The sequence below is a fragment of the Bombus fervidus genome, chromosome 5 (assembly GCF_041682495.2).
Source record: "Bombus fervidus isolate BK054 chromosome 5, iyBomFerv1, whole genome shotgun sequence".
NCBI classification, from domain to species: Eukaryota; Metazoa; Arthropoda; class Insecta; order Hymenoptera; family Apidae; genus Bombus; species Bombus fervidus.
In genome coordinates, this window is record NC_091521.1 from 8,733,001 (window position 1) to 8,759,963 (window position 26,963).

A 26,963-nucleotide genomic window follows, 5' to 3' on the forward strand; every position below is an offset into this window, starting at 1 on the left:
AATGTAAGAAGCGTGGAAAGCTCTCCGATAAAATTCTCTGGGTGCCTGTAAAATATTTACGATCCGACGATGTTCCATTATCTGGTAATGCGGTAGCATTATAACGAGTAAATGGTACCTGTCTTCTGCATATAGGCCCCCGGAAGTGGCCGTTGATTACTATAATGCGCTTATCCTTCGGCCCGTAACGAGTGAAGATCTTCCTACTATCCGACGTTCCACGAATGATTCGACATCGTAGATCGTGTCGAAGCCGCAGAACGAACGTTCGTTTAACGTTGCGGTTATCGTTGTGGTCTCTTGCCGACCATTAAAATTAGCTACAGTCATTAGTCCCGCGAAGCCTTCTAGAGCCAAGTAATTGAATATCTTTAGCGCCTGCTGGAAGATCGATGTTCCGTGTTTTGGCGAACCTGTTACCGCGTTAACTTGTTCTTCTCCCCGTGGCGGTCCCCCACTCCCTCTCTTTCTCTGTATCTCTCTCTCTCTCTCTCTCTCTCTCTCTCTCTATCTCTCTCTATCTATCTATCTATCTCTCTCTATCTCGCGGAAAACTTTTCGACGAATCACGATCGAAAATGCCCCACCTCTATCCGTCAAGTTTGCCGAGATTAATTATGATTTCGTAAAAGAAGGATGATGCGACAGCGACACTAGGGTGCAGAAATTATTCCACCACTTAACGCGGCCCCTGTCCTTCTCGACTCAACCATCGACAGGGAAAGAATAACGAGCTGCCTCGAGCGAGAGGTACTTTCGTCCGCTCAGAGTATAACAGTCATTCATCCGCATCAATATCAACTTGCGAAGTTGAATTAGAACATTCGTAGCTTCGACACTGCGCGCTATGCAATTTATAATTTTTAAAATATATTTTAATCAAGAAAAATATACACGCTGTGAATATACACACTGGTGTTTTACAAAAATCGACGAATTATCTCCTTGTCTCGTATCGTGTCGTATTATTATTAGAAAATTGGGAAATTTAAAAACAAGCTTCCAAGCAGTGACATACACGTATCACCATGATCCGAAAAGTTATTTTTAATAAAAATATTAATTAATAAATAATTCTCGATAGAATGTATTTCAATATTTTAATCCAATTATTAAACGACGTGGCACCTTTAACGATAAAATTTTTAAATATCTAAAACCTTTCCTCCCACTTTACTGCATCTGTTTGTTTAAGAATATTCTTGTTTATGTTTCGGAAACGATAAGAAAAGAAATCCAAGTTTTATCGGCCTAAATGTGTAACCTGATTCGACGGTTTCTGTTGTTCCAGGCGCTCTTTCACAATCCCAGTTTCCAGTATTCACGATTTACGCTCAGAAGAGCTGCTTGGCTGTGAAACCATGCGAACGTGCCTGGTGTATCGACAGGGTCCAGGGGCATCGTCTTCAGGGGCACACACGCAGAACTATGAATGCCTCTTCGCGACAGCACTGTTTGGAGCTCTGTTTAGGCGAGAGAGACTTCCTGTGCCGGTGAGTATGAAACATGGCTATTTTTCGTTTGCTGCATCGCGAATCCTATTCAACGGACGGTCGTTTTCCGGCGACCTGGTTCTTTTTCCCGTCTTCGGTCGCGATATCCGCCTTCAGTGTTGCGGGTGGCAGAGGAGGCGGACGCACTCGCCTCGAGATTCAACGCGAATCGACACACGGCGCACAGGGCTCTTCTTCTCTCTTTTCGTCTTCCTCGAGTAGATCTTGGAGAATCGAAAGCACCTCTACACGCTCCGGTGCGTTTTCCAGTTATTGGGTTCCTCGATCGAGAAGGAGGACGTTACATCACGCCCCTACAGAGTCTCGAGTGTTTCTTGGTCATGAAGCGGCCATCCCCGACGTTTCATGCGAGCTGGAACATCGAAGGCAACGGTCGGGCTATCTTTCTGGAAAAGTTGCAGAGATATAGCTGCGAGCCAGCCAGATTCCTCGTCTGTTTGTCATTTCACTGGATTTTCTCTATAAAAAGTATTTGTTGTATGTGTTAGTGTTATAAGTTAGTTAGTGTTATAGGATGGAACGAAATATAGGGGCAACATTTTCTTTCTTTGCCACTCGTGACTTCTGAAAGTGAACGAGAGAGAATAAACCCTCCTATAGCAACATTTAATTATTTCTATCGATTTCATGAATTTTTCGCGATTTTAGTAATTTACTTGCTGTTTCTAGCGAATTATGTTTCTTTTACCCAATATCTGCTCGTTATATCACGAACATCATTTTATATATTCATTCTACAATATTAATAACAGGACTACAAACTACTATCCTGCAATATGAAAAATTCGGTACTGTGAAAATGAAGCGTATATAGAGTCTGATAAAAAAGACGGGGTTTTATTAGATAATAAGATTATGCGCAAATACGTTTTGTATCCACGATACGACTCCTCTGCCCCCGTGCGCCAGCCAACGCAGAACGTCGATTTTGTTTAAATATTTTTCTCGCTAAATATTTTATCGCGCTACATTCCCGCGTCTGCACGCGCACTGTTTTTCATTGTTGTCACTTTGCGTTCGCTCGAAGGCATTAGAGGAACGCTTTGATCGTGGCCGGACTAATTATGCCCACGTCACTGCGTTTTCTCCTCTCCGCATAGAAAATACCACGAAAAAGGGAGAAATAAAATTTGGCATATCGTGGCTATGCTACAACTGCAATTATATATCGATGATATATGCGTCGGTTTTAGAAAAATTGGCGGGATCTCGATCGTTATAATGATCATTCGGTCTAATTTGTAGTCGAGCTCGTTACCGTCAGTCGGATCGACTTTTCTTCCGCATTCATCTTTGAATACAAGGGTTTAGATATTGGCTCGGGTAGTTACCAGCCGGTTAAGTATATACATACATGTCATAAGATCTCGTTGATTTTATTCCAAAGATTATCGGAAATTGCGTAAGTAGATGCAGTAATGCATGTTAAAACCTTCTCATTATAGTTGCCCATAAAGGGGTGATCGGTGTAGGTTGAGTTAAGAAAATCAGGTGCCTCAGCAGTTAGATAAGAATTCGCGATTTTGCAGCTCCGTTATCTTCGTATCGTTGCAAACGACGATAATGCGTGCAGGATTCAAGAAATTCTTCATTATATTTGAATAAAATGAAGTTTAAATCAGAATCTAAATTTAATTGAAATTAACTAATTGTTTGGTTGTAAGTTTGTAAGTAGATTAATTATATCCTGAAAATGTTCCTCACAGTAATTTTTATACGATTTTTGACGAAGTTAGTTTCTAGGTAACAAATAAAAGAATTTTTTGACATTACGAATTGACATTACCTTTACTATTCAGAAACTTATAAGTAAAGATTTTTGGACAATTCCTACTCTCTACTAAAATACTTTTTAAATGAATTTCAAATCTTTGTCTAATGTTTAAATATTTCGAAGGAAAAAACGCGTGTTCTCAACTATTCCACGATTAAAAATTTACCATTTAGATTAAACATATTTTGTCTTTATTTCTTTATATTTGAAGCAAAGCTTTCCGAAAATAGTTACCTGGGATATCTTTTTCTCCATATCAACAAAAAGCACGATCTTTTTTTAGTTATACGGTTTATAGTTATCCGTTTTACATGAATATTATTCATTCATACGCGTCGGTATTCTTACACTTAAGGCACAAAAAGACCCGTAGCTTTTACGCAAATATTTGCGAAACATGTAATCCTAAACGGTTTTTGAAGTTAGAAATATTTTAGTGTGGAAGATGGTAATGAAAAAGAAAAGAGTGGAAAGACGGAACAAAGAGAATATTCCAGCGTTTCAATTATATACCATCGTCTCATTTTACTAATCGGATTTTTTCAGCCATAGGAGCGCACGAATGTCCTTTGACGCAAAACGATCGCATCTTTAATTCTCTTTTTCAAATAGTCTATTCTCCTCTGACATAAATATTTGAAATTAAATAGATAGCGAAGACAGAATTTTTGAAACCTTTGTTGCTTAAAAAGTGAGAATATCCCAGATATAATTCCTGAAGCAAATCTAAGGGTACAACAAAATTGATGCTCGATAATTGTATTGCAATTTCATGCATTTTTAGTCGAACATTCTCTTCTGCTTACAATAAAAGGTATTTCATAATTTAAATAATTCTCCAATTGTTTTAGAATCATATTCCCAATATGTTTTACTTGAATTATTTTCATATAAGTGGCATTTAGATAATAACACGAGAAAAAGGATATTCTTTCTCCTGAATATATGAAAAGATTCGTTTCTATTAGACCATAAAATTAAAATTTATGTGTCACAATCCGCAATGTTAGGAATCTAAGGTGTACAGTTTAGAGGTTCTAAATGCTTTTGATTGAATGCTGCGTTTACACACAAGAATTTCCCCTTAATGTTATGTTTCTCTTGCAATATAATGAAGAAAAAGAAACATGCTTCTAAAAAATTTCGACTGTCGTATTCGCATTTGACATTGATAGGAAATTCTATTGGATGTTCAGTGGATCATCGGTTGTCATACGTTTAGTGGTTGGCTGTCTGTGGCTCGTTTGCAGCCAGTTGTTACCTGTCATGATTATGACATGGTTAGTTATTAATTAACCTTTATACGGGGGCGTTTGTCACGGTCCTGCTACTAGGAAATTTATACTGGTACATCTGAACATTACAATGCAGTATAGTTTGCGCCAAGGGATTTATCATAGTGTATATATACTATACGTACTGTGTTGGGGCTAAGTGACAAATAATTTTGATTTTAAAAGTCAGAATATATTGCTACATTCTGGGGATTGGAAATTTTGAAACGATGAGAAATACTTCGGAGAAATTATTTTAAATTAATTGTAATAATTAAACTGCATATCTTTATATATTTTTAGAAAATTGAGAGATACAAGAATTCGTAGAATGTATAGACATGTAAAAGTATCTAAAATATAATATTTATTAAATAGAAAAATTCTCTATCTATCAAATTCATTCTAATTCTCTATATTCGTAAAGAATATGAATTTGGATAAATATCTGTGATCTACTAATAATAAAATCATTATATAATAAGAAGAGATTGTGACTCAAGAGATGATTCAGATGCGCCAATATATAACATTAGGTTGTTCGAAAACTTGCTTTCGCTTCATAAGGTGATAGTAGATGAACAACAACTTCTGTTTTATATTATTTTATTGAATTAGGTATGATCCATTTCGTTCTATTTCTATTATTATATTCGTGCACAATTCAATAAACTAATATAAAATAAAAAAATATTGTGCTCCTATTATTTCTTTATAAAACGAAAGAAACTTCTCGGACAACCTAATATCGTTTTAAGTTAATCAGGAATTTTACCCTCAATAGTCCTTTTACAGTCAATCCGATAATTAAGACGGTGATTCGAGGAATTTTAATCTATTAGCCGTGTGAAATATCGGGGTCCGATAAGCATGCGGAAGAAGGGAGTTTCTTCCGATTTCGATAGAAACCGACGATGGAACGCGCGTTTATGCGATATCACGCCGACGCGTCAAGCTTCGCATTCGTGAGCAAGATTGAACGTGCACGTGCACACCTTGAAAGCACCTAAGCGAAAGGTCTCTGCCATCTGGTCGTCTCGCGACGACCCTCGAAGCGAAGCTTCGACCCGAGGCAGGGTCGAGAGGTCCTTGCCCAGCCGGAACCATATCAAAAGTGGCATAGCTATGCGTTCGTATCTCGGAAACCGTGGAAAGGGGAGCAAGGACTTGATCTCCACAAGAACGAATGAAGTTCCGGATTGAAGACTCGTACGTGGTTCGCGGACCTGACTCTATCATTCCGGAATTTCAGTTTGTTCAGCCGTGTATCAAATCGTCTTCCGCTTTCTTGCTATAGGAAAATATAAATGGAACCTTCCCTCCCGTAGTTTTATTTCCATGTTCGCGAGGTATTTTAAAGCTCGTTCGCAAGATCCTTCGTGTTATCTTAAAGTCATTATTGTATATATAAAGGTATACTTATATATGGGTGTAGATTTAAAGTTATAGATAAGAACTGATTAGGTTTGATACACGATGCATGTAACATCAGAAAATGTATAATAATTCCCTATCTACGAAATATAGCACTTTATCTAAAGTAAAAAAAATGTACAAATTCGTATATCAAGTAGCTACACATCAAAATCTTTTGATACTGACAATAAAGCATCTTCGCGATCTCCTATCTAAGAACTATAATTTCCTGTTTAAGATAAACAATTTATCTTCAAAAACTTAAATACGAAATTTCGTAAAAATCGAGTTGTCAATTAAAATTCCACTAAAGATCCATTCTCAATTTAAAGTATTATAAAATATTCACAAAAGAGAAAGAGAGAAAGAAAGAGAAAATTTATTGTCTCGAACGTTATATGTTTACGAGAAAAGGCATGATGTAAGGATCTGTAGAAACACGAGGGTTTGGTTTGGTATCACGCTCGCCGCTCGAAACGCGGAAGAGATAATGAGGAGGAAGCGAACGTCTCCATTAAAACTAGAAAGACCCTTAGACATGGAAAAGGCCCTCGTCCAAGAGTGTTTGATGGTCGGTGTTTGTGGATAATCGAAGGTAAGCCACCAGAACGGCGTTATTGCGCAACGATACGTGCGTGCGGCGGTGAAGTGGGTCGTCTTGGCGCTTAACTTGGCCTCGGTTGAGAATCGAGCCCCGCGGTTTCTAAGGATCGTCGGTGTAGATCGCATTAACATTCCATAGGAACGGTATTTCCTCGGCGCAATCGGCTGATTAGGCGTCCGCGGTTCTGACTAGCATCGTGTTCCGGCTTCTCCCGCATGATTGCCTCGATTTTCAAGCACGGATCCCGCCGGATCTGTTACATTTTGCTACGCCAGCGAAATTCTACCCACTGTAATTTCGAACCGCGCTGGATCAAAAGAAGCATTCACGACATTACTCGTGATGTATGACTCGCCGTTCGAACTAATCGATATATTATATTTTCTTTCAAGAATATTCGTCGGACTACGAAAGTACTCGAATACTTTACAGGAATATGTGTTAGACAAAATATTTCGAATTTTTGTTAGCACTACGACAATGTCTTAAAATTAAGTATCCTAATACAAGGGATATCAGTGAGGGGTTAATCTCGTCTAACTTTAACAATGTTGAAGTAATTACTTTAAGAAAAACTTAACACTTTTTCTTTTGTATATCCGTGACCTGGAAACTGCTGTTACGGAGAGAATAGAATTTAGTGAAATAAAAAGATTCGAAATAAGGAGAGGTGCATATTATTGTGCCCTTGAATATAAATTCCTTTAGGTTACAAGGTCTAGAAGCAAAAAAGCTATAAGTAGATTCTATTGCTGTTTCTTGTTGCCTTCAGCTAGAGCTACAAGGTTAACTTTTTTGGTAATGTCTTCTGTTATAAATATATGAACGTGCTCCCTATAATGATTTCCTATTGTATTGTAACAGTGTAAGAGTGAGGATCTGGATCAGCATACATTCTACCTATACTTATTTCAATAAATTTTTCTATTACAAATTCATCCATTCGTTCCTCTAGCAGTCAATCTCAACAAACAAGATCCTCAAATTTTTATATCCTTATGTTTTTTTAATGAACAAAAAATTCATTGTTTAAGGAAAACATTGGCACAGATCGAATAGCAAGTGTATAAAATTCACAATTTACCTGGGATATATGCGATCACAAATTATAGCATGATAACAGTATAACAAACTAAAGCTCGTGATTTCTCGATTGTTTAAATAATTTCATATTTCTGTAAAACGCGATAATGATGATATGATAATAATTTTGGAAACAGTAATAGAAATCTTCCAATTCTTCTAATTTTGTTGAAAAACACAAAACAGCCAAGAAATTTTCATTTAAACAAACCATCGAAATCGATTTTTAGAGCGCAGCTTTCAACAGTAACTAATGTTAATTATTATCCTCTCGTTTCAATTTATCATCGGCCCGACTCAAAGGATCACAACAAAGAAAATGGATGGGTTTAATCATTCAATCTCGTGACAAGATCCGCGGCAAACCCCTGGATCCGGTATATGCTGGAAGTGTACAAATAACGCAACGAAGCGTGGAACTCGCAGAGGCAGATTCAACGCGGTTCTCCGCTTTCGAAATGTTGGCGATTTGTTACGAGCAAATGGTAAAGATCGGATAAACTCCGAGCGGTGATGCGCTTCGTTCTGGAGTGTTTGAGCCAACGACGAAAGGTAGAGGACGTAATAGAACGAGAAGAGCGAGAGCGAGAGTGAGAGAGAAAGAGAGAGAGAGGAATATAAAAAAAGAGCAATAGCTCTTGCAAAAGAGAAAGCAAGAGAAAGAGAAAGGGTTATAGCTGTGTAAGATGGAACGAGAACGAACTGACGGTTGTTGTGCACGAGGTTTTACGACCGTTGAGATCGGTCGAGGGATCGATCAAAAACGAATCGATCGTTGGAGGATCATTGTACGCGCGCACAGGCCTGCGCCCAGGATCTAGCAACAGGAGAGATAGGTTATTACTGGCGGCACGCCGTATCGGCGTTCCTTGTTACCGGGTAATGAGTTTATTGTTTAAGAATCACGCCGCAGTTACATGTGCTGCAATCAATTACAATAATGTAATATAATCGTAGCAAGGACCAGCGGCGCGCAGCCGTATAATGAGGTCCCTTCTCTAATGAGAGGATTGCTAGCGAATCGAGTTAAGCTTCGGTGTAGGCACATTCACCTACCGGTAAATCGTATCGATGTGTTGGTGCACTGAATCGGCCAGGTATTCTTAAGGTACGTGCATTCACGTAACGTCTCTCTGTGTACACTCTCGGGTTAGGTTCAGCCGGAAAGAAACGCGGTAGCGTTACTCCGTATATCAACGTCGCGTCGACGCGTATAACCTAAAAGAGTAGATGGGAGAAGACGAGGCAAAGGAGAGAAAAAGAGGGAGTATAAGCGGGCAGAGGAAAGTTGAATTCAGTTTCAGCCACGTCGCGACGAGATAAAAAGTTGAAAGTTCGTTGCCAGCCGAAATTTCACCGGAGATACAGCTTAGGAAGAACGCGCAAAAAGCCATTAACTTGTAGCGCGAAAGAGTTTTAGACGAAAATTCGCCGAGCCGCGAAAATTCTACTTATCCAGTTCTAGATATTCGCCCTCCGTGTACTTTCAAAGAACACCAACATCGGAGAGGGTTTAATCGCGCTAGAAAATCTAATAGCCCGTTACCGGTACATTTACCGAGCAGCACGTTGTCCGATGTTGCTCCTGATCGAGTTTCTCGAGCGGACAAATTACGATTTTCAACGGATTCTAGACGGAGGACGTATTGTGCTTACGTGTTGCGAATGCGTTGCGGTTCGTTGCGAGAGCAACCGAATATAGAATATATGGGACCCTGTTCCAAGCTGTATGCTTAAAGTTCTAGGCTTGGAATCTTTTAATTTGTGAATCAAATTGTGTACTCAGAATTGTATTTATAAAAGGTTTTCATAACGAACATAAAATAAATGAAACAGAATTGAGACGTTCAAATAGTACTCGAATTAACGATAAAATAAACTGTCATCTCTTTCCAATTTTTTGATAAACTGAGAACTGCAGAAGAGTGATAACGTTAGAAACATTTCTAATCATTTGTTTCTTGCGAATTGAATATTAATTGTCTTCCTATGTAATGCAATTAAGAAGTTAACAAAATGACCAATTTGACTTTTGACAGACTACATATTTATGGTGTCTATACGGTTTTATACTGGTTTCTCGTAGCGTAGAAAAGAACGTTTACGTTTTCAAACGAAACGACGTCAAGTGTACTAGACGATAAATGAATATACAAATGAAGTAGCGTTTCTGTAACGGAGAGCTGCCACGCAGCTAGTTACCGTGGGGTGACTTAGAAGAAAACTGTGACGAATTGACTTTGTGAAAATGTTCGCCTCATGCAAAAACCTATGATACCTTCTATCTTTTCAACTATACCATATTCAGGAAGAACGACGCCAGCGAATTATGCGAGAGCTGCGCAACGAACGCTTCCGGTGCACTACGGTGTTCGTGAACGCTTGGAAATTCACGCTATATCGTTGAATTCGGGAGTGGACGCGACGTGCACGTTTCCGCTGGAAGGAAGCGAATGCTCGATGGAGGAGAACTTCACGGCACATAGAAAGAGAAAAAGAGAGAGAGAGAGAGACAGATAGACAGACAGACTGCGTTAGTTTTCAGGTTGCTTTGCCATGCAAATTTTCCACGAATATTTTTGTCTTCGGTCCTCGCGATTCTCACTAATGTCACGGCATTAAAGTAGAATTGTTCTTTCGTGCCAGTTTCGATTGAGGGATTTTATTATGAAGAAATTGCACGTCCTTAGTGTATTCGTATTTAGTTTCTACACGACTGCTAGAAGGACTCGTTATGAAATAAAAACTAAATTCCGAATAATAGAATACACTGCATAGGTAAAAATATATTAATTTCCATATGGTAATCCGAAAGAAACTCCCAAGTTTGTTGAATATATCATTACGAATGAATTGATGATATAAATCGAACATACTATTATACAGATGCACTGACGATATATTAAAATTAAAGGTATGAACTGAAGATATAAATTCATACCTACATACACTACGTATTACATTGTAAGGATGAAATTATTAAGTACAAGAAAAAAAAACTGTGTATTTTCATAAACAGAATATAGCTTAACTTTTATGTGGTTGAAATTCTTTCAATTATTCCGATGTTCTTCGTTAAAGTCAACGAGTCCTTTTAATTTGTCCTATTCAAAACTATTGAAAGTTAATTGAAGATTCGTAAGTAGAATCAGTCATTCGTGGCCAGACATGAAATCCCGCGATGTTTAGGAATAGAAATGTATTATCACAGATACGTACTTCGAATGAAAAATACATGGAACTATTACAATTAGGAATAAATCAATCTACATTAGACCATGTTATAAAACTCAAAATGAAACATTATATGAGACGAGGAGAAATCTAAATAAAATGTTTCAAATATAGGAACCACCTACTGTACCAATGATAGTGAAACTAATAAATGTCTATTACTCCAATCAGGAAGTTCCAATACTTTAAAAGAACAATACGTTGTATATATTTAAATCGAAAAATATGAGGAGACATCGAGCAGCAATAAGTTTTGAATTGGTGTTAATAGCGTGCTGGTTGATCCAGTTCAGTTCGATGTTTGTCGAAACACGTGTTCGACGCATTAAGCAGTAACAGCACGTTCCCGGTGACAGTTATTGCGCTCTAGTTGGACTACAATTTCCTCTGTTTCCCCTGAAAGTAGGTTACTCTTCTCGGCCTGAGCTTCCTGTGCACTTACCATTAAGAGCACTGCCCGTAACAGCGACACATCCAATTATAAGTGCGAAATTCATTGTTCGGGGAAGCGGGCAGCGGTTCAGTGGCTGATCTTGTGCTCCGCGCGCTTGAACGACTGCCAACTTGGGCGAGATACCTCTTGGTAGAGTGTACCGGTGAACTACTCAGAGGCGCCAACAATCCCGGAGTCAAGGAGCTCCCTTGAGAAATCTTCTGTAGATGTGTGGCGAAGAGGAGAGAAGAAAGGAGCTCGCAGAAGGGAACCAAGAGGATTGAAAAGTATGAAAGCGAAGTGCACCGACAAGAAAAAAGGCTCTCTTGGAAATAGACAAGGTCCATCGATGGACCAAAGATTAATTCATTTACTTTCATCTTGATATGTCAGTCTGGTAACTCTCTAGATATTTTAAGAAGAAAACCTGTGTTAGATAAATACGTATAACTATATTATGAACATCTTATAAAATGAAGAAACTTACTAGCATGTGTGTTATTAGTGTATTTAGTTGATTTTTAATTGGAAAAAAATAATTAATCTTGTTGAATAAATAGGGACTGCAATTACATTTTACTAAAATTATTCTAATATATTTTCTTCATCGTCTGAAGTACAAAATGAAATATTTCTTCATATTTTTAATAGTGCTTTCGGAATTTATGGAAAGTACAACGCGAATTCTAAGACCTTTAAGATGAGTATACGTACGTAAATCCATTGTAGAAGTTTGCAACGTCAGCAAAAAAGAAATTAAGGTACGAGAGGACTAAATAGCGAGTTCAGTTGGAGAAAGCAAAAATAAGTAATCGTTTTATTTGCAGAATTATATAGATGGTAGACGAGGAAAAGCCCCGATCTTGATCAATAATTGTAACGATGCGCATTTCAAGAGTGAAACCCGGATTAATTTCCGGGCACAAAGAGAGGCAATCTCAATAATTCGTCGATAATGCTATTTGCGTACAAAGCTTATCATCGCAATGTATAATTCCATTTGTTCGAAAGCTAACTCGGCTCGCGACTCGTGAAGTACACTTTGTAGAGCACTTCGCCGATTATCGGTCGTAATTTCAGTTCACAACGAATACCGTTGCTCGTCATTGCCACTGAACCATACTGGACGATTAGCATTCACAGCGATTCTCCCGATATTCTCCACGACAATCCATTCATTCGTTATCTCATTAAAGTACTCTATACACGTACATTTATAATTTTAAGTATAACACTTCTTTTCTTTTTAATAAAATATTTATAAACAGCTATATGGCACATAAAATTGTTAAAATAAATAATTATAAAATCTAGTATTTACAATAAGTAACTTTCTAATGTAATTTAGAAGTTACATACTCATAAATGCCTGCATTTATATTTTTTAAATTATTTATATACTTATCAGTATTTCATTGTATTTTACTACTATACGATTCTCCCAACTAATTTATTTACAATAACTGTTAGTTCCTAGATTCTACATTACAATAAAAGGCAGTGATTAAAATCGTAATATATTTTCATAATCGAACAACGTTCTGCTTGATAAGTTAAGGGAACAACCTATTTCAACGATAATTATAAATGAATTAATATTCTCAATGACCAGATCGTTTTCTATAAAGCGAAGCATTATAAATTTATTTATCTAATTTCTTATTTCTAATCAAGAAAAATATTCGTATATTTTGTGATACATTCATCCTCTACAAACACAGTTTAGAAAAATTTTCACGAGAGAGAATAAACAAGTGCTGCATACATTCACTTTAAATAACAAACACAAGTTCCCATTAGATTTAAAGTTTAGTTAAAAAGTACTCAATGCATTTCGTGTAGACATGCTTTACAACTCATTGATTCAACTTAATTAAAATCGTCTCTTCAAATTCAATTACATACTTTCTTCACGAACCATACTATTCAATATTATTCGCTGTACTTCTACACATCAAATTATTTATCAGTAACTAAGGGACGTCAACAAGTAAATAAATATAGCGGGTAAAGAGACCGTTCCGCGAGCTAGCCTCTCGTCCAGCCACTTTTTCTCTGTTCGTTCCTAGTCGTGTAGCTGCGTGACCGGACGCTGCAGATAGCTGTCGATTGAAAACAAAGCCGTGAACTTTGTCCACCGAACAGAAAGGCGATTCTTTTCTTAAAACATCCCGAACATCCGGTCTCGCGATATCAGGAATTGGAATCAAACACTTCTATGGTCGAGATGAAGAAAGATGAATAAACGGCATTTCTACGTAGCGTGCAATGAGCAATTATCGCAAAGCCTGAGTTAGATGTTCGTGCTCCACCATTTTCTCTGGTGGCTTATAGCTACGGGCGTATACAACATCGTGCAAAAGTGTTGAGCCATCTTGATTGCATAAATCTTGGCTTCGAATTACGTACGAGCTTCGTGTGTAATCCTCTTATGCAATGCCGTTGAATATTCTCACGATAATGGAAGTGACTAATTTCTATAATTTCAGGAAAAAATACATTCTTGCGGGAGGTTAAGCATCGGGATTGTTTCATTTTGATCGAAGAAAAACGAGAAAATTTATTCCTTTACTTTCTATGAAATAAAGAAAAACTTCAAATTAGAAATAGAAGATTCTTCGTTAAGGTGATTGGAAAATTTGTAGCATTCTTGACAACAGATGCGTTCGAAAAGAAAGGGAAATTCCTAGGAAAACCTGGGAAAATGAAGGATACAATAAAATTCTATTTCTATCGAAATACATTGCCTTTAAACGTTTCTTAAATCTCATATAGAAATAGACAAACGAATAGAGATAAATGACGAATAAATGGTAAAAAGTATATGAAAATAAGAAATTTGTATTCACATACTTCACAAAACATCGTTCAAGTGCCCAAAACTGCATCGTTGCGAATCTCTAAAATTTCTGTTTAAAAAATTCCATAAATTCAGTATGACAAAATAATCTGAGACGAGTGCAAGGGATTCTGAGAATTTTGTAAAACCCTATACAACAATATAAAAGAAAATCGTGCGAAGATGTAGATAAGAACAGGAAAAGAAACGCGTCGTGTTTTTGTTGGCGCACGAAATTCGCGGACACTCGGCGTGCAAGAAAGTTGCGAAAAGCTGACACTATAATTACCAAGGTACGGCGATTTAATTCGCGAAAAAAGACAGATTATCACAAAGTGGTTAGCCTGTCGAGGAATTTAATGAGTTAAGGATTGCTCGGGAAACACGTGCACGTATATAGTAATTTGATCAGCGAAGACTGACGTTTTAATTGCAGCCCGAGGATGTGATCCGAAGGATTGAAGAATAAAACGTATATTGAAAGAGGGTCTCGATGAACCAGGGACGTAGCAATTACTCGGGCGAATACTAATAACTAACTGGTACGACATGCGGCAAAGCAGGTGTCCTGAATCGAAAAAGGATCAAGAAGAATAAAAACGAAGCAGGAAAAAATTAGTAGAGAGGGCGTGAATCAAAGTGCAATGAGAGAACCATCGAATTAATTAAAACAACAATTTATTAAGTTTATTGAAACGAAGCCAGCGTTAGTTATAGGTTTATAAATTAAACATCTGTTATTGACGACAACGCTTACAAAATGAATAATTACATAGAGAGAAATTGATTAGCATCGCCGGCTAAGAATAAAGATAGAAGGAAGTATGAAATAGATAAGGATCAGCTACTATGTGGGTGGCATACTTGCTGCGAGAAAGTTTTAACATCGGCGAGCATCAAGCAATCAATCATCTGGTAAAGTTGTTTAATTCCTTCGGTAACTCGCAACATATATATACTACGTTATGGTCCAGAATATACGTAGTAACTTATATGGAAACTGTATTGATCGGCGATTATTCGCTACGAAAACCTGCGTGATACATAGATGATAACTTGTGACGTAGCAACGAATACTATAACATCGAAACTTTCATTAAAATGTTCTTATCGATAGGGAAATCTGATATATTATTCGTACGCGGTCATTATCGTTGAGACTCGAAAATCCCTTTTTCAACTTTGATTAGATCGGAAGGCATTTTTCGCTATAGACGTACTAAACCATTATCAGGAAATTGTTCCGAATCCCTAGCAATTGCGTGCAATCCACCCGAACGCTCGCGAATCGATTCCAACAACTACACTCAACTTCTCTGTAAATCGAAGCACGCGATACGCTTCGTTTTCCTGTCGAAAAGCCTGGGACAAAAGACTTTGAATCGACAATGTGTCACTGAAAAACAATCAGTCCGACATACGGGGGGAAAAAGTTGTCTGGATTTTATACTATCATCTCACTTTGCCAGCACGGGTTTTAAAATAAATGACTCTTTGAACGATTAACATTGACGATAATTGATAAAAATACGTTAAGCTATCAATATATATTTAAAGTGCTTCAAAGTACGAAATCCTATTTAATGCAACAGAAAATAGAAATAAAATTAATTAATTTAATTAATTTCTTATCACTTAGTTTTAGTTAGTTCTCATCCAAGACTAAAATGTTGTTTTTCTAAATTTTAGAAGAGTTTTTAAAACATCTATAACAAAAATTTGTATCAACCTATTAAATAAAAATAGAAAAGTGATTTTGATTGCAATGAAATAAGAGACAAGATATATCATGTAATGATAAAAGCCTTGTATTCTAATAGCTGTATTATATCTCAAATATGTTCTACTTCGAATGGCTCAAGGAAAATAGTTCTACATCTAGGAGTCGTTTCTTTTCATTCCTTCATTGCCGTACGTTTCTCTTGCAGCCGTCGATCTATCTTACATTGCTCTCCGACCCATCGCTGCCGGACACACAATTCTCTGCTTCATTCGATAGCTATTACCGCGAAACCACAGGCCTATCTTTCTTACTGACGGACTACACAGCTGTGCCGCTATAAAAATTACGCGTACATACACTATGAAGCTGAAAACGTTGCGTTTTACTTTCGTCTTATTGTACGAAGCTTCCTATTCCCGTCGACAGTTGTATATACCATCCTGACTGCTTTATGTCATAGCTTTTAGAGAACAAGAATTTTAAAGCATAAACATAACAGCATTCTACTAATTAACACCTTGTCTGCGGTTTAAATTGTGAAGGAATTTTTGTTCAACGGGAATTCCTTTTGCAGAACATAATATCCCGTTCAATTGTTATAATATTTGGAGCTTGAATGTTCATAAAAAATTATGATATATATATATGCCTATTGAAGTAAAAGAACTCAATTATCAAAATCAAATTACAATGAATTATAAGAATATAGAATTTTATTAACAATAGATTTCCGAAATATTACCACAGTATAATATTATACTTCTAACAGATTTCTCCTTATGCGTTTCAAAATAAAGAGTATATTGTGACACTTAAAATTATCAAATCCTAACTGCGCATCGATTGATAAAACAACCTTCTATATAAAATGACAATAATAGAATATTTTTTCGAGCTGATAATTCTGAGAAATATCTCATAATGGACGAATATTACAAAGATAATATAGTAGTAGTAAAAAAGAGTAAATCTTAACCATTCATTTACAAAATTTCTATATGAATTCTCTTCGTTATTAAGATCATTTCTTTCTTTAGAATTGAAATTTGAATAAAAGTCGAGCTTCGATAGCGTTCAGAGTAAGAAAAAAGAATAGGTCTTAACCTTTCATTTAGAACATACCTCCTTCATCATGAACACCATTCTTTTACATCTTTTCTTCGTAGTATTTAAATTTGAATAAAAATCTACCTTCGACAACATTCAACGAAACTCTAACGTACGATAGAATCATGGAACGTACGTTCGTTTTGAGAAAGCTTCGTGTTACCTATATGTAGAGTAACTCTTTGTCTTGCGTGCAGCGTATCCCTCGATCGACACTCCGCGAGCGCATAAACGAACGCTGAACAGTGATCGAGCTGAAAGGGCCGGAGTTGAACAGAGGACAAGCAGACAGTTCTCGCGAGTTGGATAATCGTCCGGACGTTGCGATCCGGTATTACTCGGCCCCTGGGGTTAAATTGCGATCAAGGGCTTAGCGGTGATTCCCGAAGGCCGATGGAAGTACGTGACTGATTTCTACGATTTATTCGCGTGCGCACACATTGACAGTCCACGAGGCCTCTGGCTATAATCGATTCTATTCGTCGTCGAATATCCACCGCGTGTATTCTGCCATTAGAAAGGACGACTCGATGGTCACTCTAACTTTCAGCCCTGAACGAGTCTGGTCACACCTTCGAGCCACAATCCTCCAACGGTTGACATCGACCCGTTTAGGCGACATATCTGTGGTGTGTAATTAAAGCGAGGATTAACTTTACTCGCTCGCCATCGAAAGAAGAGTTTATCCAATCGGTCCATATTGGTTTCCATCGGTCAACGTTTTTAAAAATTCCCTACGAAAAACGATGTTGATTCTTTCGTTGGATCTCTCGTGTGATCTTTATATGATTTAATAATTTAGGCGAATATTTTTGATGGAACAACGTAGGAAATATCATGTAAAAGGAGGAGAGACGTAATGGAGTAGGTCTATTTCAATTTCACTACGAAATTCCATGTTAATTGTTTACCAACATGTGGTGAGACTTTTCGATGATTTTATAATCTACACGAATTTCTAGATTGCAAAAATATAGAAAATATGTAGAACTGCAAAGAAGCTCCTCATTCTACTGTACTGGTTCGTTAGTCTTCTTTTTAGCATAGTACAATTTTATCCTTGCTCCTAGATTTGTGTAGAGGTTGTTTCATATTGTAGATTTACTTGATCGTTAAATATATATAGAATATATAATATTTAGTATAAATTATTCGATGCAAATTACTTAGTGTAAAAGTTAAATGTCCCAAGAATATGATTTTGCTGTATCATGGTTCAGGAAAAATTGGATCATTAAATAACACAGAAAAAAAAGACAGGCCCAAAATGACACATTAATGTATCGCGTACTACATTTACTCATACTCCACAATATATGTAGATTGATATATTGGTATAAAACATTTATTCGACCGAGAGTTTTTTAAAAAAAAATTTCGCTTTAGATAATAAAATGATAACCGTTAGATTGTCCACGAAGGACCATTCTGAAGCGACAATGCACTGTAGACACAATCCATCATCATTCATTCAGGCCAATAAATCATGTCGGATATGGCACGACTAGGGGTCAAGGTCAGTGCACATATCTCTTCGACGAATTCCACTGAGCATTTACGAAACACGTATCTAATTGCAACGTAGCCAAAGGGGTTCAAGGCTGGCAATCTAATGTCACGAAATAATTACTCGAATTTCACGGGAAAGCAAATGTGTCATTAAAAGGATATATGGCCGACGCAATTATGTAGCCGCTGGACGTGTTTCAGTCGATCTCATCCTTAGCGTGCCTGTGGACGGGGCACTTAAGACCGTGCACGAAATTAACGGCACTGGCCGTTCGCATAATCCAACCAGGCGAGTAACGGCGCTCGCGTTGCAATTAGCTCGCAGGAAACACATGGGCAAACGAATATTCGGAGCCGAGAACCGACCAGAGAGAAAGAGGGACGATTACACCCTTGACAAAGACACCGTTACCCAACGATGTGCTCGCTATACAACATCTACTGCACGACATGTCGTACCGAATCGTACACGCGCAATCAGCCTTCGTCTCTCCCTTCCGTTTTGCATGATCTCTATAAATAAGCTCGCGAAATGCAAAGCAAAGACGATCGCTGCTTACAATGAGTACCGATATACCGTGGGAGGTATAATGAAAGCTTGCCTCTAACCTTGCTATTGCTCTCAGACTGGAGAGCAAAAAGGATCGATCGATGATCGGGTCAAATCTATTTGCAAGCGAGATGCCACGATCTTCGGCCTATTGTTCTTCTATCGATCGAACGGTCGTTGAAACGATACAAGTGCCAATTTGCGGAACGATTATAACAGTACCATTACCCTGATTATCCTGGCATATTCGTATAGCGTAGAGATCTAAGTGCAGTTTGCTAGTCCTCCAGTTACCTGTCCCACTTTCGGGACGTGTTCCTTGTATATCTCGTTAGACAGCCACCCACGTGGCTCCGAAATAACCTACCAGTCCAGTGATGGGTAGCGACGAGGTTCGGTCGGTGAGCTGGTGATGGTAAAGCAAGTGCATCGAGAGGAGTAGTAGGAAGCTGAGAGAACAGAGAACCGAGAGAGAGAGAGAGAGAGAGAGAGAGAGAAAGAGAGAGAAAGAGAGAGGGAGAGATACAGAGTAGGTAAATGGATGGATAGGTGGACACGGAGGGAGACAGAGAGAAGCCATCGTGGTAAGCGATGAGCACACGCCTGTCGGATCCGACATAGCTACTGAGAACAAGGTGGCATTGGGGGATACAGCCAGTCTCTCGATCGCAGTCGGCCGATAGCTGCCGCATGACAAGCCCAAGGGGTGTACGCAAACGGGTGAATCTACCTAGCCAGGCCTCTCCACTTCGTGCGGTGCAAGAAGACCCTTGTCCACTCTGTGTCTCTCCCTTAACCATCCTTCTCCCTCTAACTCGTTGTAGGTCGGGTCTCTTGACTGGATTTGGTCGATAGCCTACATACCAGGTTCTCCTCTCTGGTACCTGTTACCATTTCGATAATTGTGTACGCAATGTCGTGGTATGGATAGAATGACGACGCCGCTGCTTGGGCTCTCGGGACTAGGGCTTCTGAGGTTTCTAGGGACGCGGCATTGCTGCTCGAAAACAACAAGCACGAATACCATCGCGAGGCTGTTGGTTAAGTGTATACAGTAGTGGCAGACGATACCGTTTCTAGAGGGCTACTAGCTGATTAGCGATGCGCTGCGGACTCAAACGTCTCAGGACACGAAGAAGGAAAAGAGCAAGTGTACGATCGCAAGAATCCTACCGTCGTAAATACGCCACGAATCGTCCTATCGACTTAGGATCCCGATACACCGTCCTGGGAACGTACATCCTTTTCGTTCGACTCTTACTTTCTATTTCTCGTGGTCGTTTACCGGCAATCGTTATTTGAAGACGCACGCCGCTGAATCTCGCGACCCGATCGCCTGACCAAACACAAATCGAGTCAAAGAGAGGAAAAGAGACTTTGAGGGGGATTCAAGATGTTTCCATTGATGGAAGCAGAAAAGTATCTTACGTATAAAAAGAATAAATAGGTTTGTTTTAAATGTATGTTAAAATATTGTCTTATATAAAATTCTATAAAAGAACGTGTCATTCATATAGTCTTATAAAAGCTCATTGGATTCCCCCAAACAAATCTTGCTTATAACATAAAGACAAAGAGATAACATAAAGTATCAACTTGGTGAAGAAACCCACGACGACTCGCCTTATTCTGTCTTCAAATATATATATCTGTATCTATGTTTACGACTGGTTTCGCAAAACGATACACAGAGAAATAAAGAGTAGCTGAGCTTCCCCGTTGTTTCTCTTGCACGGATGACGTTGCACATTTATACGTCAATACGTAAGTTCAACAAAAATTAATAACTCACAAGTCCGACTGAATGTGCTTTTACCTTACCATCGTAATTTATAATAACTAAACATAGTAATTCTTGTTCCGCATATATTTCGCAACTATTGACAATACCTAAAGACACGAAATACCTTCACTTTCAATCACATCCATGGTTCTATAGAAAGCTTCTCTTCTAAAAGATGTTGCTGAAAGGGAGATAATCTGCTCATGGAAAATATGATTATGAAGTTTCCTCGTATATGGCGAACTTTTACTAAAGTATCTATGGATAAACATGAGTCTAGTCTTCCACGAAAGCTTTAATGTAAAATTCCGGTTTTCCTGTTTGGAATTTTCAAGTTAACCTCGTTCTCGATATGCTCACACCTACAGGGTGTCTCAGTAATCACGATACAATCCATAAAGGGGCTAATTTCGTCCGAGGAAATAAATACAAATAAATAAAAACAAAAATAAATTCGAACATATAGAATGAAATTTGTTCATACGGTGTCTCGTTTTCGATAAAATTGAAAATATTTTTAACATACGTGAATCAGACTAGTTATCGACTGTGTGTGAGCAGGAGGTTATTTTACGTGTGAAAATAATATTTAAAGAAAATGGAATTAAACGCGCTTAGTCGAGAATTGGCCTGATACACGTACATTTAATAAATTTTTAAATTTAATGTTCTCAGAAACGGAGCGTCCTATGAAAAAATTTCATTCTACGTTGTCGACTTATTTCCGCACGTACAATACTCTCCCGTGGATCATTCGTTCCTGCGCAGTCTTAAATTAGCTAAGCTGAAGTACACTTGACAAATTTTCAAACTCAATTTTCTCACAAACGAAGCGTCATACGAAAAAATGTTATTCGACGTTCTCACTATATTTTCACATGTAGAATTGTCCTCTTGCCGGTCGTACCGGATGATTACTGGAGCACCTTGCATGAGAACGAAAAAGAGATAGGAATATCTGCTTCCTCTGTTCGTTTTCGTAGCAAGAATTAATATCCAACGGACTGTGTAAGAGAGCATTCACTTTTACCTTGTCCGTTCAGCATCGTCCCACAATAAATTCTTCTCTCTTTCTTTCCTAACTCGACTCGGTAAATGCTGGCGTATGCGTGGCCATGCACGTACGTGCAACCCTAACGACACTAAAGGAAATTTGTAATGAAACGTACAAGACATAATGGCGAAGGAGGCCGGGGGAAGCCACCGGAGCGATTTATCACGAACGCGATGTGATCGAGGCTCGCCTCTAGCGCTTGGACGTTAATAACGCTGGCTGCGAATCACGAAGTTCTATCCACCGCCACCTTCTTCTCCTTTCTCCGCCGTGTCTACCCCGATGCATACCTAATAAAGCAGCACAGCCGCATACTCGACGTTTGCGCATCGCCTTTTCCGTACAACTGGATAAAAAGGCGTGTAGCAGCCGTAAAGACGACAGCGACGCAAAGGCGCTTGACGTTGACGGTGCCGCACAGTCTCGATGATTTGCCCCAAGCTAACTAATAAATATAGGATGCGCAATGAAAATTGTGTGACGCAAGAGAGTGTCAGGGATAATTCTCTTTTTCACGCCAATCCGTGACGTATACCCCGTGCCGCGTGATTGACGGTTTTAATCAAGATTAGTTGAGATTATCCGGGATATGCAGTTGAAGACACAAATTGAAGAGAATAACCTTGGAAGGTCGTAAATGTTTCTATAATCGAAAGTTTATACGGAGTGGAAGGTTACACAGAAGGTCGTCCAGTAATTGCTGGTACAACCGAGTAAGTGGTGATTCCTTATGGAAAAATAAATTGAGAATATAGAATGGAGTTTTTTAATCATAATAATCATTATAATTATAAAATATAATCGTATAAAGGAATGAAACGATCAATTCATCTAATTAATATTAATCGATCGAAACAAAAACACGAGGACTACGTACAAATTACCCCAATACAAGGACTTTTTTTAAACGTTTGAAATCACGATTCACAGATTTTTGCGGAAAGGTAGTGATAACATTCTGGTCGTTTGTCGGTAAACACCTACTTTCAAACGAAACGGTGCCGATAAACCTAATTCCAGCATCTTTCTGTGGTCAGCAGAAAATGCAGGTCACTCCCGCGTGGCGCGTTCTAATCGGACAACTTTCCGGAAGACAGTATTGGACGGTGGTAGTTGATCGTGGTCGTCGTCTTCTTCTAAACGACTATTTCTTTAAGGTCGGTTCGGAAAGGGCGTAATGGAGAATAGCACGAGTTCGCGTCCCGGTTGTCCAGTCATCCAGTTTTTTCTCTAGTTTGAACGAACGTTTAGGGGGGCGGAAAACGCGCGGTTGGTACGGACACTGAAAGTTCGTGCTCGGTATTCGTAGTAGCGGCACGGTTGTACGCCGTGGAACGACGGGCTACGTGTATAGCGATTGAGTTAGTGATTGTGGTGGTCCGGAACTGTACGGACGGATGTATCCTGCCAACTAGATAGCTTCGGTACGGCTGAGCTGGCTAGAAGATGAGAAGAAGAGAATGGGCCTTTCGGAGGGAGACAGAGGCGATGTTGGCGAACGAGACACCGGTATGTGTAACAATCCGTGATTGCTGTACTGCCGGGTTCGACGTTCACCTTCAGGGTTCCTCTCTATCACCCTTTCCTTACCTTCATCTCCTCCGCTTCCCTCCTTTCTGCTTGCTCGCGTTTTATTTCTTGCTAAGCGTCCCTCTTTGCCTCCCTTCATCGATTCGCCGATCCGTTCGAACGAAACGACGGCAGACTCTCTGTGTATGCTCTCTTCTACCACCACAAGAAGATACGAAGAAGCAGCGAAAACGGATAGATGTATATCAGAGGCTATGTCGGGGATATACGTTTGATGCAAAAGTGCAGAAACAAGCGAAGAAACGCGAATCGACGAAGCGAGGCAAAGAACCGAAACGTGCTAGCGAATCAGCCAACCAGTCATCCAGGTTAGAACTAGCCGAGGTAGCCACTATCGAGTTCGAGTCTCATTCAACGAGTTGGCAAACTGTTCCCAACGCTGCTCGTTCCCCGTTTCTCTGACCTCCGCTAGTATTACCACTTGAACAGAGAGAAGGAGGGATATACCCCAGGGAAGAGGGAGAGAAAAGGCTCGGTGCAACGCGTTTCCTACCCTCTTGTAACTTTTATGATCCGCGTAAAGCAGCGATTTTCATCGGTTTTGCACTCCCTACTGCCTCGCACCGCTGCTGCTGCTGGGTACTGCTGCTTTCTTCTTTCGCTTCTTTTTCTATAGTCGTCACTGCGCGCGGCTCTAATTAATTCGCGCTTTCCCCTCCAACCTATCTCTCGTTCGTTTCTACACGTACAACCAAGCTTCCCCGATGAATGTAATACCGAAACACAAGTGGATGCTCGCGGATAATAAAGAAAGTATGAATCTAGTCTTCCGATTCGTCTGCGCGCTCTTGTGGTTTTAAATCTACTTTATTCTATCGTTTTTCCGTGGGAAAGATTTTGAAGCGGTGAATATTATTCGCGAAACGCAATTTGTAAATTGTATTTTATTCCTATTATTAGTATTATTCTTTCCTTTCCTTTCCAAAACTAAATTCTTTGTGTCATTTTATTTAGGTTACTCGATTCGATTTGGGTTTTTTAAAAATACGAATAAATATCTTGAAGATATTTCGTTCCTTCCACAATTTGCAAATCGCTCTAAAATCTAATTTTTCTAAATTTCTTGCTTTATAACTCATAAGAAGATCAATACAAACGATAACTTTTACTTCTTTGTATTATAATATTAAAAAATCTTCTTTCGCGCATCTATACTATTATGTTTTCTACTTCGAAATATTCTCGAAGTATATTCAGTATACATATATAGTTAAACGAAACACCAATAAACAAAGTATCAATTGACCTATTGTTCCAGCGATGTATATTTTGATCGTCAGGAATACTTTCGCGATGGTGAAGGGGATAACCGGAGATATTAACATCGTGTTTACATCCATGTAAAGACAGGAACAAAGTAGAGAACCGTTTTTAACAGGCGGGCCGGAGACGGGAAAAATAATAGTGTCGTATTTGCGTAGCAAGTGTCATAGAGGAGCTTTACCATGCAAAGCTGACAGACGGCTCAACATTTCGAGCTTATGTTGCAAGATGGAAACGAATACATCCGGATATACGTCACTACGTGCACGGATGCACGTACAGTTTAGTATCAGCCTGATTTTCCGACAAGTTAAAACCACCGATCCCTTCTACGTTCTTCTGCAACAAAAAACACACGCCACGATTACCTGGATAAACAACAGAAACTATAAAATTGATGAGTTTCGTACACGCAACGCGTTCGAGGCGTAGTGTATTTATTGGTTTGGTCGAAGCAACGCCGTTATTTTTATTCCTCGGGGCGGAACTTCTGCTCTAAAATCGATTTTATCACGGTGAATCGATTAAACATTTTTATTGCTCTCTATAGGAGGTGTGGCTCTGATCCTAATTACCCGAAATACCTGATTCCCTTTCCGAACCAGTTAACCCGGACCCTGAAATTAAACTTAATTCACGGTTTCCTTTGAGCTAGATGGTGGTACGTGATAATGAGATTCAACCATTTATGTATAACCTAACCTTGGATCCCATTTATAGATACATTGCTAAAAATTAATTCGACTAGCTATTAAGCAGTAAAAGATAACATCAATCGATACACCATTCTTTAGCTCGCTATCGTTCATTTATAAAATGAAACCTAACAACGATTTAAATATGTAGAGCTCCTTCATTTCACTTTTCGCTTGGATAATTCTTTTATATAACGGATAATTATTAGTTACACGCAGGTCTCAGATTTATTTAATTTGTCACGCGAAGGAACTTGAACAGTACTTTTTTTTTTAGAATAAAAAGGATGTATTTATGTGCACGAATCGAGCGTAAAATTTTCTTCGCTAGACGACGATTCTTCCTTCGTTTTAATTACTAGCAAATGAAGAATTATATAATACGTTTGGAAAGGAAACAATCTTTCATAAATTGCTCGTCTGATTATTTTTCTTTGGTGACCAAGACTACTCAAAGGATATGAAATTCTGATTTTAATATTTTGCGGTGAAATGTTATTGATAGTAGCGGAGGATGAGGAAGCGGTATTAAAAGGCTAACGTTCCTTTGATTCCACTAGCGCTCGTTGCATTCTCTCATTTCATTCCCTTTTTCATTGATTCGAAACCTTAAATGTGCTGATTGAGACGAAACAGTTCTTGATGAAGACACGATCATACAATTTCAATTTATACATTTACTTTTCTGGGAAAAATATTGATTTCATAGCAATATTAAGTAATATCATGGTGCAACTAGTTACAACATTCTTCGTATATTCTTTAAATTTCAAATATTATAACAAAAATGTTAGATTCGATTTTTTTACTTTTGTATTGATTGATGTTGTATTAATTGAATTTAGATAATATTTGAGCATAATTTATTATACTTATTAAGGAGAGTACGTAGTACAATACATAGAATCTTTTCAACAATGATAAAATTAAAGATTTTCCAATTACTGATGTAATTTCGTCCTAAGACTTTCGTAAACTAAATGACTATCGTTTCTTAATTCGTTCTAGCAAGATGTCAATACACTGAGTAAGTCTAATCATAAAACATTTCACGCTGAAGCGTAAATGTAAATGATTTTATAAACATTTCTTAAAGCAGAAATTAAAAGGATAAAATATTTCTACTTCGGCATATAAATACGGAAATTGCACAAAGACACGAAGAATATTTCTATGAAACCATTTTCTCCGTTGGAAAATCGTTCAAGTTGGCAACAATCGAAACAGAAATCGCAGGCCGGACAATCAAGTCACAGTAGGATTTCCGTGGAGAAAGAAATCCCTCAATTTTAGTTGGTTTCCAGTTGAAACGCGATAGGTGTGAAACGTTGTCGGAGGCGAGAAGTCGGTTGACGAGAATTTTTCCCTCGAGGGACGTTCGAGCGACCGGCGAACTGTATTCCTCTTACAAAGTCAGGGGAATACGGAAATTACGTATTCGCAAAGCGCTCATTACCGAAGATATTTCGAAAACTTGGATGAACTTTCGCGTGTGCAAGTCGAAGACAATGTTGCAAG

The 26,963-nt window shown here is 38.4% G+C and overlaps 1 protein-coding gene across 2 annotated transcripts in view; it reads left to right on the forward strand.

The window, feature by feature from the left end:
* Positions 1 to 26,963, forward strand: part of Neo (ZP and PAN domain-containing protein neyo) — a 247,092-nt gene that overhangs the window by 177,313 nt on the left and 42,816 nt on the right. For both annotated transcript variants that reach the window (XM_072003912.1, XM_072003911.1), the window contains one exon: positions 1,292 to 1,493. In XM_072003912.1, the coding sequence (XP_071860013.1) occupies positions 1,292 to 1,493 (202 nt within the window). The remainder of the gene's footprint in view (positions 1 to 1,291; positions 1,494 to 26,963) is intronic.